Below are 19,312 nucleotides of genomic sequence, written 5' to 3' on the forward strand. Positions count from 1 at the left end.
GATAACACAACAACAACACAGTGCGGCAACGTGACATCACACACACAGCCGTGCCGATAACACAACAACAACACAGTGCGACAACATGACATCACACACAGCCGGGCCGATAACACAACAACAACACAGTGCGGCAACGTGACATCACACACACAGCCGTGCCGATAACACAACAACAACACAGTGTGACAACGTGACATCACACACACAGCCGGGCTGATAACACAACAACAACACAGTGCGGCAACATGACATCACACACAGCCGGGCCGATAACACAACAACAACACAGTGCGGCAACGTGACATCACACACACAGCCGGGCCGATAACACAACAACAACACAGTGCGGCAACGTGACATCACACACACAGCCGGGCCGATAACACAACAACAACACAGTGCTGCAACGTGACATCACACACACAGCCGGGCTGATAACACAACAACAACACAGTGCGGCAACGTGACATCACACACACAGCCGGGCCGATAACACAACAACAACACAGTGCGGCAACGTGACATCACACACACAGCCGGGCCGATAACACAACAACAACACAGTGCGACAACGTGACATCACACACACAGCCGGGCTGATAACACAACAACAACGTGACATCACACACACAGCCGGGCCGATAACACAACAACAACACAGTGCGGCAACGTGACATCACACACAGCCGGGCCGATAACACAACAACAACGTGACATCACACACACAGCCGGGCCGATAACACAACAACAACACAGTGCGGCAACGTGACATCACACACACAGCCGGGCCGATAACACAACAACAACACAGTGCGGCAACGTGACATCACACACACAGCCGGGCCGATAACACAACAACACAGTGCGGCAACATGACATCACACACACAGCCGGGCCGATAACACAACAACAACACAGTGCGGCAACGTGACATCACACACACAGCCGGGCCGATAACACAACAACAACACAGTGCGGCAACATGACATCACACACACAGCCAGGCCGATAACACAACAACAACACAGTGCGGCAACGTGACATCACACACACAGCCGTGCCGATAACACAACAACAACACAGTGCGACAACGTGACATCACACACACAGCCGGGCTGATAACACAACAACAACACAGTGCGGCAACATGACATCACACACAGCCGGGCCGATAACACAACAACAACACAGTGCGGCAACGTGACATCACACACACAGCCGGGCCGATAACACAACAACAACACAGTGCGGCAACGTGACATCACACACACAGCTGGGCCGATAACACAACAACAACACAGTGCGGCAACGTGACATCACACACACAGCCGGGCTGATAACACAACAACAACACAGTGCGGCAACGTGACATCACACACACAGCCGGGCTGATAACACAACAATAACACAGTATGGTGTCATGAAACGTGACATGACACACACAGCTAGGCTGATAACACCACTACATGACAAGTGTGACATCACACACCCAACACACACACGGCCAGGCTGACAACCTAGTGTGACATCACAAACAACCGAACTGACAGTCGCACAACATGACAACACAGTGTGGCATCACACACACACAGTCAGGCTAACACAATGCGACAAGTGTGACATCAGCCACGTATTTTAGAAGTAGTGGTACTGTGGGTGTGTAAATAAAAAAAAGTAGTAGTACTCTGTACCCAAAGTACCGTTGCATGTCAACCACAGTTGATAACACACAAACAGCTGGATTGGCATCACAGTGTCATAACACACTATAGTGTGTGCGTGTGTGTATTATATATATATACACATATATATATATATATATATATATATATATATATATCCGCAGTGTGTGTGTGTGTGTGTGTGTGTGTGTGTGTGTGTGTGTGTGTGTGTGTGTGTGTGTGTGTGTGTATATATATATATAAACAGTGGTTGACAAATCACCAAAAAATCTACTCGCCACACAAAAAAATCTACTCGCCACCTAGTACCAAACGTGTGCTGCTTGGGCCAATATTTACTCGCCCGGGGGTTAAATCCACTCGCCCGGGGCGAGCAAATGTATAGGTTTGTCGAACACTATATATATATATATATATATCACCGCAGTGTGTGTGTGTGTGTGTATATATATATCACCGCAGTGTGTGTGTGTGTGTATATATATATATCACCGCAGTGTGTGTGTGTGTATATATATCACCGCAGTGTGTGTGTGTATATATATAGTTACATAGTAGATGAGGTTGAAAAAAGACGTAGGTCCAACTAAATATATATATATATATATATATATATATCACCGCAGTGTGTGTGTGTGTTTGTTAGATAGATATAGATAGATAGAGATAGATATATAACACACACACACACACACACACACACACACACACACACACACTAGTCGACAAATCACCAAAAAATCTACTCGCCACCTAGTACCACACGTGTGCTGCTTGGGCCAATAGGAGCTCGCCACGATGTTAAATCCACTCGCCCGGGGCGTGCAAATGTATAGGTTTGTCGAACACTGCATATACATATACAGTGTATTCGACAAACCTATACATCTGCACGCCCCGGGCGAGTGGATTTAACATCGTGGCGAGCTCCTATTGGCCCAAGCAGCACACGTGTGGTACTAGGTGGCGAGTAGATTTTTTGGTGATTTGTGTATGTATGTATGTATGTATGTATGTATGTATGTATGTATGTATGTAGAGGTATCAGTACCGTGTTAGCCGAGCTTCAATAATCAAAAAATAAATAGATGATACCGTTCTGTGGCTAACGAAATGCATTTATTTGTGCGAGCTTTCGAGATACACTGATCTCTTCTTCTGGCGATGTTACAATGAATGAAGCAAGCAAAAGCTATACTATAAACAGTGTCTATTGGAATGTTATCTGTGCTGGTCCTTCCCCCGGTGTGGATGTGTTTTATGGCTAGAGGTGTCAAAAGGTTCCGGGCGAGTGGATTTAACATCGTGGTGCTGTTAAATAAATCATAATTTCCTTTGATATTTGTTGTGAGTATACGTGAGTGCTGAGTTGGGACGCTTTTCTTTTTGTTTTCATTGTTATATTACTTCTAGTCCCTAGCACCGTTAGTGGTTATTATATTACTAATTGAAGTACTCATTATTTGCTTAGTCTGGTGCAGGCAGTTTGTCATGTTGTAGTGTATCTATATATCTATCTATCTATCTCACGTGTGTGTGTGTGTGTGTGTCTATCACTGCAGTGCGTATCCTTTACTGTACCTCATTATACTTGTTGACGAGGGGCTGACGGGAAGCGATAGTTGTGGTTCCGTCCATTTTAAGGTAGGAATAACCCCGACTTCTTAGGAACGCCTCTAGGATGAGTAACATCTGAGGAGGTGAGAGATGTATACATGTTACCTAGAAGAACAGCGCGCGGTGTCCCTGACTCTCCCCCCCCCCCCAGGTTCTGACCCCCCCGGGTCTGACCTGCCGGGACTGGGAGAAGAGCAGCACGCGGTGTCCCTGACTCCCTCCCCTCCCCCCCCCCAGGTTCTGACCCCCCCCTCTCCCCCCCCCCATGTTCTGACCCCCCCTCCCCTCCCCCCCCGGGTCTGACCTGCCGGGACTGGGAGAAGAGCAGCACGCGGTGTCCCTGACTCCCTCCCCTCCCCCCCCCCCAGGTTCTGACCCCCCCCTCTCCCCCCCCCCATGTTCTGACCCCCCCCTCCCCTCCCCCCCCCCCGGTCTGACCTACCGGGACTGGGAGAAGAGCAGCACGCGGTGTCCCTGACTCCCTCCCCTCCCCCCCCCCAGGTTCTGACCCCCCCTCCCCCCCCCATGTTCTGACCCCCCCTCCCCTCCCCCCCCCCCCCCCCCCGGGTCTGACCTGCCGGGACTGGAGAAGAGCAGCACGCGGTGTCCTTGCCGGAGCCAGATCTTCAGCAGCGATTCCACCACAATCATTTTCCCCGAGCGCTTCCAGAACCCAAACTTCTCCCCCTCTTCTAGGTCCTCCTCCTGGGTCCCCTTCAGGATCTTGGGACCCCCCGAAAACAGGTCTGGATGGTTACAGATCTTCCTGAGCGAGATGAGACCGGAGAACACCTGCAAAGCACATTCAGGCTGAGCCGGGGGGCATGGGGGGGATCAGGGAGTTTAGAGGGGGGGGTGAGACACAAGGTATGGGGGGCAGGGAAGAAAGAGGGGATGGGGGGTACGGAGGGGGGAAAGGGGTTATGAGGTGGGACGGGGGAGAAAAGAGGGTACGGGGGAGAGAAGGGGGTACGGTGTGGGACGGGGGAGAGAAGGAGATACGGGGTGGGACGGGGGAGAGAAGGAGATACAGGGTGGGACGGGGGAGAGAAGGAGATACGGGGTGGGACGGGGGAGAGAAGGAGATACGGGGTGGGACGGGGGAGAGAAGGAGATACGGGGTGGGACGGGGGAGAGAAGGGGATACGGGGTGGGACGGGGGAGAGAAGAGGGTACGGTGTGGGACCGGGGAGAGAAGGAGATACGGGGTGGGACGGAGGAGAGAAGGGGGTACGGTGTGGGACGGGGGAGAGAAGGAGATACGGGGCGGGACGGGGGAGAGAAGGAGATACGGGGTGGGACGGGGGAGAGAAGGGGGTACGTGTGGGACGGGGGAGAGAAGGAGATACGGGGTGGGACGGAGGAGAGAAGGGGGTACGGTGTGGGACGGAGGAGAGAAGGAGATACGGGGTGGGACGGGGGAGAGAAGGAGATACGGGGTGGGACGGGGGAGAGGCGATACGGGGTGGGAAGGGGGAGAGAAGGAGATACGGTGTGGGACGGGGGAGAGAAGAGATACGGTGTGGGACGGGGAGAGAAGGAGATACGGTGTGGGACGGGGGAGAGAAGGAGATACGATGTGGGACGGGGGAGAGAAGGGGGTACGGGGTGAGACGGGGGAGAGAAGGAGGTACGGGGTGGACGGGGGAGAGGGAGATACGGGGTGGGACGGAGGAGAGAAGGGGGTACGGTGTGGGACGGAGGAGAGAAGGAGATACGGGGTGGGACGGAGGAGAGAAGGGGGTACGGTGTGGGACGGAGGAGAGGAGATACGGGGTGGGACGGGGAGAGAAGGAGATACGGGTGGGACGGGGAGAGAAGGAGATACGGGGTGGGACGGGGGAGAGAAGGAGAGATACGGGGTGGGACGGGGGAGAGAAGGAGATACGGGGTGGGACGGGGGAGAGAAGGAGATACGGGGTGGGACGGGGGAGAGAAGGAGATACGGGGTGGGACGGGGGAGAGAAGGAGATACGGGGTGGGACGGGGGAGAGAAGGTACGGGGTGGGACGGGGGAGAGGAGATACGGGGTGGGACGGGGGAGAGAAGGAGATACGGGGTGGGACGGGGGGAGAGGCGATACGGGGTGGGACGGGGGAGAGAAGGAGATACGGGGTGGGACGGGGGAGAGAAGGAGATACGGGGTGGGACGAGGAGAGAAGGTACGGGGTGGGACGGGGGAGAGGAGATACGGGGTGGGACGGGGGAGAGAAGGGGGTACGGTGTGGGACGGAGGAGAGAAGGGGGTACGGTGTGGGACGGGGGAGAGAAGGAGATACGGGGTGGGACGGGGAGAGAAGGAGATACGGGGTGGGACGAGGGAGAGGAGATACGGGGTGGGACGGGGGAGAGGAGATATGGGGTGGGACGGGGGAGAGAAGGAGATACGGGGTGGGACGGGGGAGAGAAGGAGATACGGGGTGGGATGGCGGAGAGAAGGAGATACGGGGTGGGACGGGGGAGAGAAGGTACGGGGTGGGACAGGGGAGAGGCGATACGGGGTGGGACGGGGGAGAGAAGGAGATACGGGGTGGGACGGGGGAGAGAAGGAGATACGGGGTGGGACGAGGGAGAGGAGATACGGGGTGGGACGGGGGAGAGGAGATACGGGGTGGGACGGGGGAGAGAAGGGGGTACGGTGTGGGACGGAGGAGAGAAGGGGGTACGGTGTGGGACGGGGGAGAGAAGGAGATACGGGGTGGGACGGGGGAGAGAAGGAGATACGGGGTGGGACGAGGGAGAGGAGATACGGGGTGGGACGGGGGAGAGGAGATACGGGGTGGGACGGGGGAGAGAAGGAGATACGGGGTGGGACGGGGGAGAGAAGGAGATACGGGGTGGGACGGGGGAGAGAAGGAGATACGGGGTGGGACGGGGGAGAGGCGATATGGGGTGGGACGGAGGAGAGAAGGAGATACGGGGTGGGACGGGGGAGAGAAGGAGATACGGGGTGGGACGGGGGAGAGAAGGAGATACGGGGTGGGACGGGGGAGAGGAGATACGGGGTGGGACGGGGGAGAGAAGGAGATACGGGGTGGGACGGAGGAGAGAAGGAGATACGGGGTGGGACGGGGGAGAGAAGGAGATACGGGGTGGGACGGGGGAGAGAAGGAGATACGGGGTGGGACGGAGGAGAGAAGGAGATACGGGGTGGGACGGGGGAGAGAAGGAGATACGGTGTGGGACGGTGGAGAGAAGGGGGTACGGGGTGGGACGGGGGAGAGAAGGAGATACGGGGTGGGACGGGGGAGAGGAGATACGGTGTGGGACGGAGGAGAGAAGGAGATACGGGGCGGGACGGGGGAGAGAAGGAGATACGGGGTGGGACGGGGGAGAGAAGGAGATACGGGGTGGGACGGTGGAGAGAAGGAGATACGGGGTGGGACGGGGGAGAGAAGGAGATACGGGGTGGGACGGGGGAGAGGCGATACGGGGTGTCGACGGGGGAGAGAAGGAGATACGGGGTGGGACGTGGGAGAGGAGATACAGGGTGGGACGGGGGAGAGAAGGAGATACGGGGTGGGACGGGGGAGAGGAGATACGGGGTGGGACGGGGGAGAGAAGGAGATACGGGGTGGGACGGGGGAGAGAAGGAGATACGGTGTGGGACGGAGGAGAGAAGGAGATACGGGGTGGGACGGGGGAGAGAAGGAGATACGGGGTGGGACGTGGGAGAGGAGATACAGGGTGGGACGGGGGAGAGAAGGAGATACGGGGTGGGACGGGGGAGAGAAGGAGATACGGGGTGGGACGGGGGAGAGGAGATACGGTGTGGGACGGGGGAGAGAAGGAGATACGGTGTGGGACGGAGGAGAGAAGGGGGTACGGGGGGAGAGAGATGTCCCTGTCCTGTCCCGTGTATTCTTCCAGGGGGCTGCATTCACCGTTGTGCGTTAGTGGGGCGTGCTCCCCCTCGCACCTGCATTTAATAGGGTGCTGTGCGTTAGTGGGGCGTGCTCCCCCTCGCACCTGCATTTAATAGGGTGCTGTGCGTTAGTGGGGCGTGCTCCCCCTCGCACCTGCATTTAATAGGGTGTTGTGCGTTAGTGGGGCGTGCTCCCCCTCGCACCTGCATTTAATAGGGTGTTGTGCGTTAGTGGGGCGTGCTCCCCCTCGCACCTGCATTTAATAGGGTGCTGTGCGTTAGTGGGGCGTGCTCCCCCTCGCACCTGCATTTAATAGGGTGTTGTGCGTTAGTGGGGCGTGCTCCCCCTCGCACCTGCATTTAATAGGGTGCTGTGCGTTAGTGGGGCGTGCTCCCCCTCGCACCTGCATTTAATAGGGTGTTGTGCGTTAGTGGGGCGTGCTCCCCCTCGCACCTGCATTTAATAGGGTGCTGTGCGTTAGTGGGGCGTGCTCCCCCTCGCACCTGCATTTAATAGGGTGTTGTGCGTTAGTGGGGCGTGCTCCCCCTCGCACCTGCATTTAATAGGGTGCTGTGCGTTAGTGGGGCGTGCTCCCCCTCGCACCTGCATTTAATAGGGTGTTGTGCGTTAGTGGGGCGTGCTCCCCCTCGCACCTGCATTTAATAGGGTGCTGTGCGTTAGTGGGGTGTGCTCCCCCTCGCACCTGCATTTAATAGGGTGTTGTGCGTTAGTGGGGCGTGCTCCCCCTCGCACCTGCATTTAATAGGGTGCTGTGCGTTAGTGGGGCGTGCTCCCCTCGCACCTGCATTTAATAGGGTGTTGTGCGTTAGTGGGGCGTGCTCCCCCTCGCACCTGCATTTAATAGGGTGCTGTGCGTTAGTGGGGCGTGCTCCCCCTCGCACCTGCATTTAATAGGGTGTTGTGCGTTAGTGGGGCGTGCTCCCCCTCGCACCTGCATTTAATAGGGTGCTGTGCGTTAGTGGGGCGTGCTCCCCCTCGCACCTGCATTTAATAGGGTGTTGTGCGTTAGTGGGGCGTGCTCCCCCTCGCACCTGCATTTAATAGGGTGCTGTGCGTTAGTGGGGCGTGCTCCCCCTCGCACCTGCATTTAATAGGGTGTTGTGCGTTAGTGGGGCGTGCTCCCCCTCGCACCTGCATTTAATAGGGTGCTGTGCGTTAGTGGGGCGTGCTCCCCCTCGCACCTGCATTTAATAGGGTGCTGTGCGTTAGTGGGGCGTGCTCCCCCTCGCACCTGCATTTAATAGGGTGTTGTGCGTTAGTGGGGCGTGCTCCCCCTCGCACCTGCATTTAATAGGGTGTTGTTCGTTAGTGGGGCGTGCTCCCCCTCGCACCTGCATTTAATAGGGTGTTGTGCGTTAGTGGGGCGTGCTCCCCCTCGCACCTGCATTTAATAGGGTGTTGTGCGTTAGTGGGGCGTGCTCCCCCTCGCACCTGCATTTAATAGGGTGCTGTGCGTTAGTGGGGCGTGCTCCCCCTCGCACCTGCATTTAATAGGGTGCTGTGCGTTAGTGGGGCGTGCTCCCCCTCGCACCTGCATTTAATAGGGTGTTGTGCGTTAGTGGGGCGTGCTCCCCCTCGCACCTGCATTTAATAGGGTGTTGTGCTAGAGTGGGGCGTGCTCCCCCTCGCACCTGCATTTAATAGGGTGTTGTGCGTTAGTGGGGCGTGCTCCCCCTCGCACCTGCATTTAATAGGGTGTTGTGCTAGAGTGGGGCGTGCTCCACCTCGCACCTGCATTTAATAGGGTGTTGTGCGTTAGTGGGGCGTGCTCCCCCTCGCACCTGCATTTAATAGGGTGCTGTGCGTTAGTGGGGCGTGCTCCCCCTCGCACCTGCATTTAATAGGGTGCTGTGCGTTAGTGGGGCGTGCTCCCCCTCGCACCTGCATTTAATAGGGTGTTGTGCGTTAGTGGGGCGTGCTCCCCCTCGCACCTGCATTTAATAGGGTGCTGTGCGTTAGTGGGGCGTGCTCCCCCTCGCACCTGCATTTAATAGGGTGCTGTGCGTTAGTGGGGCGTGCTCCCCCTCGCACCTGCATTTAATAGGGTGCTGTGCGTTAGTGGGGCGTGCTCCCCCTCGCACCTGCATTTAATAGGGTGTTGTGCGTTAGTGGGGCGTGCTCCCCCTCGCACCTGCATTTAATAGGGTGTTGTGCGTTAGTGGGGCGTGCTCCCCCTCGCACCTGCATTTAATAGGGTGTTGTGCGTTAGTGGGGCGTGCTCCCCCTCGCACCTGCATTTAATAGGGTGTTGTGCGTTAGTGGGGCGTGCTCCCCCTCGCACCTGCATTTAATAGGGTGTTGTGCTAGAGTGGGGTGTGCTCCCCCTCGCACCTGCATTTAATAGGGTGCTGTGCGTTAGTGGGGCGTGCTCCCCCTCGCACCTGCATTTAATAGGGTGTTGTGCGTTAGTGGGGCGTGCTCCCCCTCGCACCTGCATTTAATAGGGTGTTGTGCGTTAGTGGGGCGTGCTCCCCCTCGCACCTGCATTTAATAGGGTGTTGTGCGTTAGTGGGGCGTGCTCCCCCTCGCACCTGCATTTAATAGGGTGTTGTGCGTTAGTGGGGCGTGCTCCCCCTCGCACCTGCATTTAATAGGGTGTTGTGCGTTAGTGGGGCGTGCTCCCCCTCGCACCTGCATTTAATAGGGTGCTGTGCGTTAGTGGGGCGTGCTCCCCCTCGCACCTGCATTTAATAGGGTGCTGTGCGTTAGTGGGGCGTGCTCCCCCTCGCACCTGCATTTAATAGGGTGCTGTGCGTTAGTGGGGCGTGCTCCCCCTCGCACCTGCATTTAATAGGGTGTTGTGCGTTAGTGGGGCGTGCTCCCCCTCGCACCTGCATTTAATAGGGTGTTGTGCGTTAGTGGGGCGTGCTCCCCCTCGCACCTGCATTTAATAGGGTGCTGTGCGTTAGTGGGGCGTGCTCCCCCTCGCACCTGCATTTAATAGGGTGCTGTGCGTTAGTGGGGCGTGCTCCCCCTCGCACCTGCATTTAATAGGGTGTTGTGCGTTAGTGGGGCGTGCTCCCCCTCGCACCTGCATTTAATAGGGTGTTGTGCGTTAGTGGGGCGTGCTCCCCCTCGCACCTGCATTTAATAGGGTGCTGTGCGTTAGTGGGGCGTGCTCCCCCTCGCACCTGCATTTAATAGGGTGTTGTGCGTTAGTGGGGCGTGCTCCCCCTCGCACCTGCATTTAATAGGGTGCTGTGCGTTAGTGGGGCGTGCTTCCCCTCGCACCTGCATTTAATAGGGTGCTGTGCGTTAGTGGGGCGTGCTCCCCCTCGCACCTGCATTTAATAGGGTGTTGTGCGTTAGTGGGGCGTGCTCCCCCTCGCACCTGCATTTAATAGGGTGTTGTGCGTTAGTGGGGCGTGCTCCCCCTCGCACCTGCATTTAATAGGGTGTTGTGCGTTAGTGGGGCGTGCTCCCCCTCGCACCTGCATTTAATAGGGTGTTGTGCGTTAGTGGGGCGTGCTCCCCCTCGCACCTGCATTTAATAGGGTGTTGTGCGTTAGTGGGGCGTGCTCCCCCTCGCACCTGCATTTAATAGGGTGTTGTGCGTTAGTGGGGCGTGCTCCCCCTCGCACCTGCATTTAATAGGGTGTTGTGCGTTAGTGGGGCGTGCTCCCCCTCGCACCTGCATTTAATAGGGTGTTGTGCGTTAGTGGGGCGTGCTCCCCCTCGCACCTGCATTTAATAGGGTGTTGTGCGTTAGTGGGGCGTGCTCCCCCCTCGCACCTGCATTTAATAGGGTGTTGTGCGTTAGTGGGGCGTGCTCCCCCTCGCACCTGCATTTAATAGGGTGTTGTGCGTTAGTGGGGCGTGCTCCCCCTCGCACCTGCATTTAATAGGGTGTTGTTCGTTAGTGGGGCGTGCTCCCCCTCGCACCTGCATTTAATAGGGTGTTGTGCGTTAGTGGGGCGTGCTCCCACTCGCACCTGCATTTAATAGGGTGTTGTGCGTTAGTGGGGCGTGCTTCCCCTCGCACCTGCATTTAATAGGGTGTTGTGCGTTAGTGGGGCGTGCTTCCCCTCGCACCTGCATTTAATAGGGTGCTGTGCGTTAGTGGGGCGTGCTTCCCCTCGCACCTGCATTTAATAGGGTGCTGTGCGTTAGTGGGGCGTGCTCCCCCCCGCACCTGCATTTAATAGGGTGTTGTGCGTTAGTGGGGCGTGCTCCCCCTCGCACCTGCATTTAATAGGGTGCTGTGCGTTAGTGGGGCGTGCTCCCCCCCGCACCTGCATTTAATAGGGTGTTGTTCGTTAGTGGGGCGTGCACCCCCCCGCACCTGCATTTAATAGGGTGCTGTGCGTTAGTGGGGCGTGCTTCCCCTCGCACCTGCATTTAATAGGGTGCTGTGCGTTAGTGGGGCGTGCTTCCCCTCGCACCTGCATTTAATAGGGTGTTGTGCGTTAGTGGGGCGTGCTCCCCCTCGCACCTGCATTTAATAGGGTGTTGTTCGTTAGTGGTGCGTGCTCCCCCTCGCACCTGCATTTAATAGGGTGCTGTGCGTTAGTGGGGCGTGCTTCCCCTCGCACCTGCATTTAATAGGGTGCTGTGCGTTAGTGGGGCGTGCTCCCCCTCGCACCTGCATTTAATAGGGTGTTGTGCGTTAGTGGGGCGTGCTCCCCCTCGCACCTGCATTTAATAGGGTGTTGTGCGTTAGTGGGGCGTGCTCCCCCTCGCACCTGCATTTAATAGGGTGTTGTGCGTTAGTGGGGCGTGCTCCCCCTCGCACCTGCATTTAATAGGGTGTTGTGCGTTAGTGGGGCGTGCTCCCCCTCGCACCTGCATTTAATAGGGTGTTGTGCGTTAGTGGGGCGTGCTTCCCCTCGCACCTGCATTTAATAGGGTGCTGTGCGTTAGTGGGGCGGGCTCCCCCCCGCACCTGCATTTAATAGGGTGTTGTGCGTTAGTGGGGCGTGCTCCCCCTCGCACCTGCATTTAATAGGGTGCTGTGCGTTAGTGGGGCGTGCTCCCCCCCGCACCTGCATTTAATAGGGTGTTGTTCGTTAGTGGGGCGTGCACCCCCCCGCACCTGCATTTAATAGGGTGTTGTTCGTTAGTGGTGCGTGCTCCCCCTCGCACCTGCATTTAATAGGGTGCTGTGCGTTAGTGGGGCGTGCTTCCCCTCGCACCTGCATTTAATAGGGTGTTGTGCGTTAGTGGGGCGTGCTCCCCCTCGCACCTGCATTTAATAGGGTGTTGTGCGTTAGTGGGGCGTGCTCCCCCTCGCACCTGCATTTAATAGGGTGTTGTGCGTTAGTGGGGCGTGCTCCCCCTCGCACCTGCATTTAATAGGGTGTTGTGCGTTAGTGGGGCGTGCTCCCCCTCGCACCTGCATTTAATAGGGTGTTGTGCGTTAGTGGGGCGTGCTCCCCCTCGCACCTGCATTTAATAGGGTGTTGTGCGTTAGTGGGGCGTGCTCCCCCCTCGCACCTGCATTTAATAGGGTGTTGTGCGTTAGTGGGGCGTGCTCCCCCTCGCACCTGCATTTAATAGGGTGTTGTGCGTTAGTGGGGCGTGCTCCCCCTCGCACCTGCATTTAATAGGGTGTTGTTCGTTAGTGGGGCGTGCTCCCCCTCGCACCTGCATTTAATAGGGTGTTGTGCGTTAGTGGGGCGTGCTCCCCCTCGCACCTGCATTTAATAGGGTGTTGTGCGTTAGTGGGGCGTGCTTCCCCTCGCACCTGCATTTAATAGGGTGTTGTGCGTTAGTGGGGCGTGCTTCCCCTCGCACCTGCATTTAATAGGGTGCTGTGCGTTAGTGGGGCGTGCTTCCCCTCGCACCTGCATTTAATAGGGTGCTGTGCGTTAGTGGGGCGTGCTCCCCCCCGCACCTGCATTTAATAGGGTGTTGTGCGTTAGTGGGGCGTGCTCCCCCTCGCACCTGCATTTAATAGGGTGCTGTGCGTTAGTGGGGCGTGCTCCCCCCCGCACCTGCATTTAATAGGGTGTTGTTCGTTAGTGGGGCGTGCACCCCCCCGCACCTGCATTTAATAGGGTGCTGTGCGTTAGTGGGGCGTGCTTCCCCTCGCACCTGCATTTAATAGGGTGCTGTGCGTTAGTGGGGCGTGCTTCCCCTCGCACCTGCATTTAATAGGGTGTTGTGCGTTAGTGGGGCGTGCTCCCCCTCGCACCTGCATTTAATAGGGTGTTGTTCGTTAGTGGTGCGTGCTCCCCCTCGCACCTGCATTTAATAGGGTGCTGTGCGTTAGTGGGGCGTGCTTCCCCTCGCACCTGCATTTAATAGGGTGCTGTGCGTTAGTGGGGCGTGCTCCCCCTCGCACCTGCATTTAATAGGGTGTTGTGCGTTAGTGGGGCGTGCTCCCCCTCGCACCTGCATTTAATAGGGTGTTGTGCGTTAGTGGGGCGTGCTCCCCCTCGCACCTGCATTTAATAGGGTGTTGTGCGTTAGTGGGGCGTGCTCCCCCTCGCACCTGCATTTAATAGGGTGTTGTGCGTTAGTGGGGCGTGCTCCCCCTCGCACCTGCATTTAATAGGGTGTTGTGCGTTAGTGGGGCGTGCTTCCCCTCGCACCTGCATTTAATAGGGTGCTGTGCGTTAGTGGGGCGGGCTCCCCCCCGCACCTGCATTTAATAGGGTGTTGTGCGTTAGTGGGGCGTGCTCCCCCTCGCACCTGCATTTAATAGGGTGCTGTGCGTTAGTGGGGCGTGCTCCCCCCCGCACCTGCATTTAATAGGGTGTTGTTCGTTAGTGGGGCGTGCACCCCCCCGCACCTGCATTTAATAGGGTGTTGTTCGTTAGTGGTGCGTGCTCCCCCTCGCACCTGCATTTAATAGGGTGCTGTGCGTTAGTGGGGCGTGCTTCCCCTCGCACCTGCATTTAATAGGGTGCTGTGCGTTAGTGGGGCGTGCTCCCCCTCGCACCTGCATTTAATAGGGTGTTGTGCGTTAGTGGGGCGTGCTCCCCCTCGCACCTGCATTTAATAGGGTGTTGTGCGTTAGTGGGGCGTGCTCCCCCTCGCACCTGCATTTAATAGGGTGTTGTGCGTTAGTGGGGCGTGCTCCCCCTCGCACTTGCATTTAATAGGGTGTTGTGCGTTAGTGGGGCGTGCTCCCCCTCGCACCTGCATTTAATAGGGTGTTGTTCGTTAGTGGGGCGTGCTCCCCCTTGCACCTGGATTTAATAGGGTGTTGTGCGTTAGTGGGGCGTGCTCCCCCTCGCACCTGCATTTAATAGGGTGTTGTGCGTTAGTGGGGCGTGCTTCCCCTCGCACCTGCATTTAATAGGGTGCTGTGCGTTAGTGGGGCGTGCTCCCCCTCGCACCTGCATTTAATAGGGTGTTGTGCGTTAGTGGGGCGTGCTCCCCCTCGCACCTGCATTTAATAGGGTGTTGTGCGTTAGTGGGGCGTGCTCCCCCTCGCACCTGCATTTAATAGGGTGTTGTGCGTTAGTGGGGCGTGCTCCCCCTCGCACCTGCATTTAATAGGGTGTTGTGCGTTAGTGGGGCGTGCTCCCCCTCGCACCTGCATTTAATAGGGTGTTGTGCGTTAGTGGGGCGTGCTCCCCCTCGCACCTGCATTTAATAGGGTGTTGTGCGTTAGTGGGGCGTGCTCCCCCTCGCACCTGCATTTAATAGGGTGTTGTGCGTTAGTGGGGCGTGCTCCCCCTCGCACCTGCATTTAATAGGGTGTTGTGTGTTAGTGGGGCGTGCTCCCCTTCGCACCTGCATTTAATAGGGTGTTGTGCGTTAGTGGGGCGTGCTCCCCCTCGCACCTGCATTTAATAGGGTGTTGTGCGTTAGTGGGGCGTGCTTCCCCTCGCACCTGCATTTAATAGGGTGCTGTGCGTTAGTGGGGCGTGCTCCCCCTCGCACCTGCATTTAATAGGGTGTTGTGCGTTAGTGGGGCGTGCTCCCCCTCGCACCTGCATTTAATAGGGTGTTGTGCGTTAGTGGGGCGTGCTCCCCCTCGCACCTGCATTTAATAGGGTGTTGTGCGTTAGTGGGGCGTGCTCCCCCTCGCACCTGCATTTAATAGGGTGTTGTGCGTTAGTGGGGCGTGCTCCCCCTCGCACCTGCATTTAATAGGGTGTTGTGCGTTAGTGGGGCGTGCTCCCCCTCGCACCTGCATTTAATAGGGTTTTGTGCGTTAGTGGGGCGTGCTCCCCCTCGCACCTGCATTTAATAGGGTGTTGTGCGTTAGTGGGGCGTGCTCCCCCTCGCACCTGCATTTAATAGGGTGTTGTGCGTTAGTGGGGCGTGCTCCCCCTCGCACCTGCATTTAATAGGGTGTTGTGCGTTAGTGGGGCGTACTCCCCCTCGCACTTGCATTTAATAGGGTGTTGTGCGTTAGTGGGGCGTGCTCCCCCTCGCACCTGCATTTAATAGGGTGTTGTTCGTTAGTGGGGCGTGCTCCCCCTTGCACCTGCATTTAATAGGGTGTTGTGCGTTAGTGGGGCGTGCTCCCCCTCGCACCTGCATTTAATAGGGTGTTGTGCGTTAGTGGGGCGTGCTCCCCCTCGCACCTGCATTTAATAGGGTGTTGTGCGTTAGTGGGGCGTGCTCCCCCTCGCACCTGCATTTAATAGGGTGTTGTATTTTAGTGGGGTGTGCTCCCCCTCGCACCTGCATTTAATAGGGTGTTGTGCGTTAGTGGGGCGTGCTCTCCCTCGCACCTGCATTTAATAGGGTGTTGTGCGTTAGTGGGGCGTGCTCCCCCTCGCACCTGCATTTAATAGGGTGTTGTACTTTAGTGGGGCGTGCTCCCCCTCGCACCTGCATTTAATAGGGTGTTGTGCGTTAGTGGGGCGTGCTCCCCCTCGCACCTGCATTTAATAGGGTGTTGTGCGTTAGTGGGGCGTGCTCCCCCTCGCACCTGCATTTAATAGGGTGTTGTGCGTTAGTGGGGCGTGCTCCCCCTCGCACCTGCATTTAATAGGGTGTTGTGCGTTAGTGGGGCGTGCTCCCCCTCGCACCTGCATTTAATAGGGTGTTGTATTTTAGTGGGGTGTGCTCCCCCTCGCACCTGCATTTAATAGGGTGTTGTGCGTTAGTGGGGCGTGCTCTCCCTCGCACCTGCATTTAATAGGGTGTTGTGCGTTAGTGGGGCGTGCTCCCCCTCGCACCTGCATTTAATAGGGTGTTGTACTTTAGTGGGGCGTGCTCCCCCTCGCACCTGCATTTAATAGGGTGTTGTGCGTTAGTGGGGCGTGCTTCCCCTCGCACCTGCATGTCTCCATTCAGAATCCCGTACACTTCCTTTGAGTCGATGAAAGTCTGGTACACCTCTCTCTGCTCATCTGTCAGGCGGCAGAACAGGACCTGCAGGGACACGGGGGAGCAAAGTGAGGCCACAATCCCACACCTGTACGTCTTTACACGGGACACGGGGAGCAAGGTGAGGCCACAATCCCACACCTGTACGTCTTTACACCGGGACACGGGGAGCAAGGTGAGGCCACAATCCCACACCTGTACGTCTTTACACCGGGACACGGGGAGCAAGGTGAGGCCACAATCCCACACCTGTACGTCTTTACACCGGGAGCCGGGACACGGGAGCAAGGTGAGGCCACAATCCCACACCTGTACGTCTTTACACCGGGACACGGGAGCAAGGTGAGGCCACAATCCCACACCTGTACGTCTTTACACCGGGACACGGGAGCAAGGTGAGGCCACAATCCCACACCTGTACGTCTTTACACCGGGACACGGGGAGCAAAGTGAGGCCACAATCCCACACCTGTACGTCTTTACACCGGGACACGGGGAGCAAAGTGAGGCCACAATCCCACACCTGTACGTCTTTACACCGGGACACGGGGAGCAAAGTGAGGCCACAATCCCACACCTGTACGTCTTTACACCGGGACACGGGGAGCAAAGTGAGGCCACAATCCCACACCTGTACGTCTTTACACCGGGACACGGGGAGCAAAGTGAGGCCACAATCCCACACCTGTACGTCTTTACACCGGGACAGGGAGAGCAAAGTGAGGCCACAATCCCACACCTGTACGTCTCTACACCGGGACACGGGGAGCAAAGTGAGGCCACAATCCCACACCTGTACATCTTTACACCGGGACACGGGGAGCAAAGTGAGGCCACAATCCCACACCTGTACGTCTTTACACCGGGACACGGGGAGCAAGGTGAGGCCACAATCCCACACCTGTACGTCTTTACACCGGGACACGGGGAGCAAGGTGAGGCCACAATCCCACACCTGTACGTCTTTACACCGGGACACGGGGAGCAAAGTGAGGCCACAATCCCACACCTGTACGTCTTTACACCGGGACACGGGGAGCAAAGTGAGGCCACAATCCCACACCTGTACGTCTTTACACCGGGACACGGGGAGCAAGGTGAGGCCACAATCCCACACCTGTACGTCTTTACACCGGGACACGGGGAGCAAGGTGAGGCCACAATCCCACACCTGTACGTCTTTACACCGGGAGCCGGGACACGGGGAGCAAGGTGAGGCCACAATCCCACACCTGTACGTCTTTACACCGGGACACGGGGAGCAAAGTGAGGCCACAATCCCACACCTGTACGTCTTTACACCGGGAGCCGGGGAGCAAAGTGAGGCCACAATCCCACACCTGTACGTCTTTACAACGGGACACGGGGAGCAAGGTGAGGCCACAATCCCACACCTGTACGTCTTTACACCGGGACACGGGGAGCAAAGTGAGGCCACAATCCCACACCTGTATGTCTTTACACCGGGACACGGGGAGCAAAGTGAGGCCACAATCCCACACCTGTACGTCTTTAAACCGGGACACGGGGAGCAAGGTGAGGCCACAATCCCACACCTGTACGTCTTTACACCGGGACACGGGGAGCAAAGTGAGGCCACAATCCCACACCTGTACGTCTTTACACCGGGACACGGGGAGCAAAGTGAGGCCACAATCCCACACCTGTACGTCTTTACACCGGGACACGGGACGCGGGAGGGGGGTGATCCCCTTGGGCTGCTCCCTTCTGTCTGATGTGTTCAACAAGAGACTGCACAGGCAAAGCCCCATCTCTCCCCTGATAAGGACAGGACGGGACAAGGGGAAAGAAAGCGCTCAACTCACAAACACTCCCCCATTCACAGGCCCCTGAGAAAAAGAAATCGGGCCTAATTTCCAGGGTGGAGATGGCGTTAGCCGAGCGATGCTCTGCGGGACAGAGGAGTCGTTAGCAGTGCGATGCTCTGCGGAACGGAGGGGGCGTCAGCCGAGCAGCACGCTGCGGGACAGAGGAGGCGTCAGCCGAGCGACGCTCTGCGAGACGGAGGAGGGTCAGCGGTGCGATGCTCTGCGGGACGGAGGAGATCTCACCTGTTCGCTCTTGTCCGGCAGGGAGAGGCACATCCTGACATCGGCCTTCAGGCGCCGCAGGAGGTACGGGTTTATTGTGTCGCGTAACACGCACGCGCACTTATACGCCGTTTTTACCTTTAGCGGGGGAGAAAAGAGACGTCACTGCCAGATGCACAGCGCTCTCTCACCGCCAGATGCACAGCGCTCTCTCTCTCTCTCACCGCCAGATGCACAGCGCTCTCTCTCTCTCTCTCTCTCACCGCCAGATGCACAGCGCTCTCTCTCTCTCTCACCGCCAGATGCACAGCGCTCTCTCTCTCTCTCTCTCTCACCGCCAGATGCACAGCGCTCTCTCTCTCACCGCCAGATGCACAGCGCTCTCTCACCGCCAGATGCACAGCGCCCTCTCACCGCCAGATGCACAGCGCTCTCTCTCTCACCGCCAGATGCACAGCGCTCTCTCACCGCCAGATGCACAGCTCTCTCTCACCGCCAGATGCACAGCGCTCTCTCACCGCCAGATGCACAGCTCTCTCTCTCTCACCACCAGATGCACAGCGCTCTCTCTCTCACCGCCAGATGCACAGCTCTCTCTCTCTCACCACCAGATGCACAGCTCTCTCTCGATCTCACCACCAGATGCACAGCGCACTCTCACCACCAGATGCACAGCGCTCTCTCACCGCCAGATGCACAGCGCTCTCTCTCTCTCACTGCCAAATGCACAGCGCTCTCTCACCGCCAGATGCACAGCGCTCTCTCACCGCCAGATGCACAGCGCTCTCTCACCACCAGATGCACAGCGCTCTCTCTCTCACCACCAGATGCACAGCGC

At 57.6% G+C, this 19,312-nt stretch overlaps 1 protein-coding gene across 1 annotated transcript in view; it reads right to left on the bottom strand.

The window, feature by feature from the left end:
* ERCC6 (ERCC excision repair 6, chromatin remodeling factor) overlaps nt 1-19,312 on the bottom strand; it is a gene marked incomplete at its 5' end in the record, with an annotated part of 118,697 nt that overhangs the window by 56,639 nt on the left and 42,746 nt on the right. The window contains 5 exon segments of the mRNA XM_075610267.1: nt 3,267-3,377; nt 3,607-3,646; nt 3,916-4,094; nt 16,373-16,468; nt 18,496-18,612. Of these exon segments, the coding sequence (XP_075466382.1) occupies nt 3,267-3,377; nt 3,607-3,646; nt 3,916-4,094; nt 16,373-16,468; nt 18,496-18,612 (543 nt within the window).

Source organism: Ascaphus truei, chromosome 8 (genome assembly GCF_040206685.1).
Source record: "Ascaphus truei isolate aAscTru1 chromosome 8, aAscTru1.hap1, whole genome shotgun sequence".
In the NCBI taxonomy this organism is placed as follows: domain Eukaryota; kingdom Metazoa; phylum Chordata; class Amphibia; order Anura; family Ascaphidae; genus Ascaphus; species Ascaphus truei.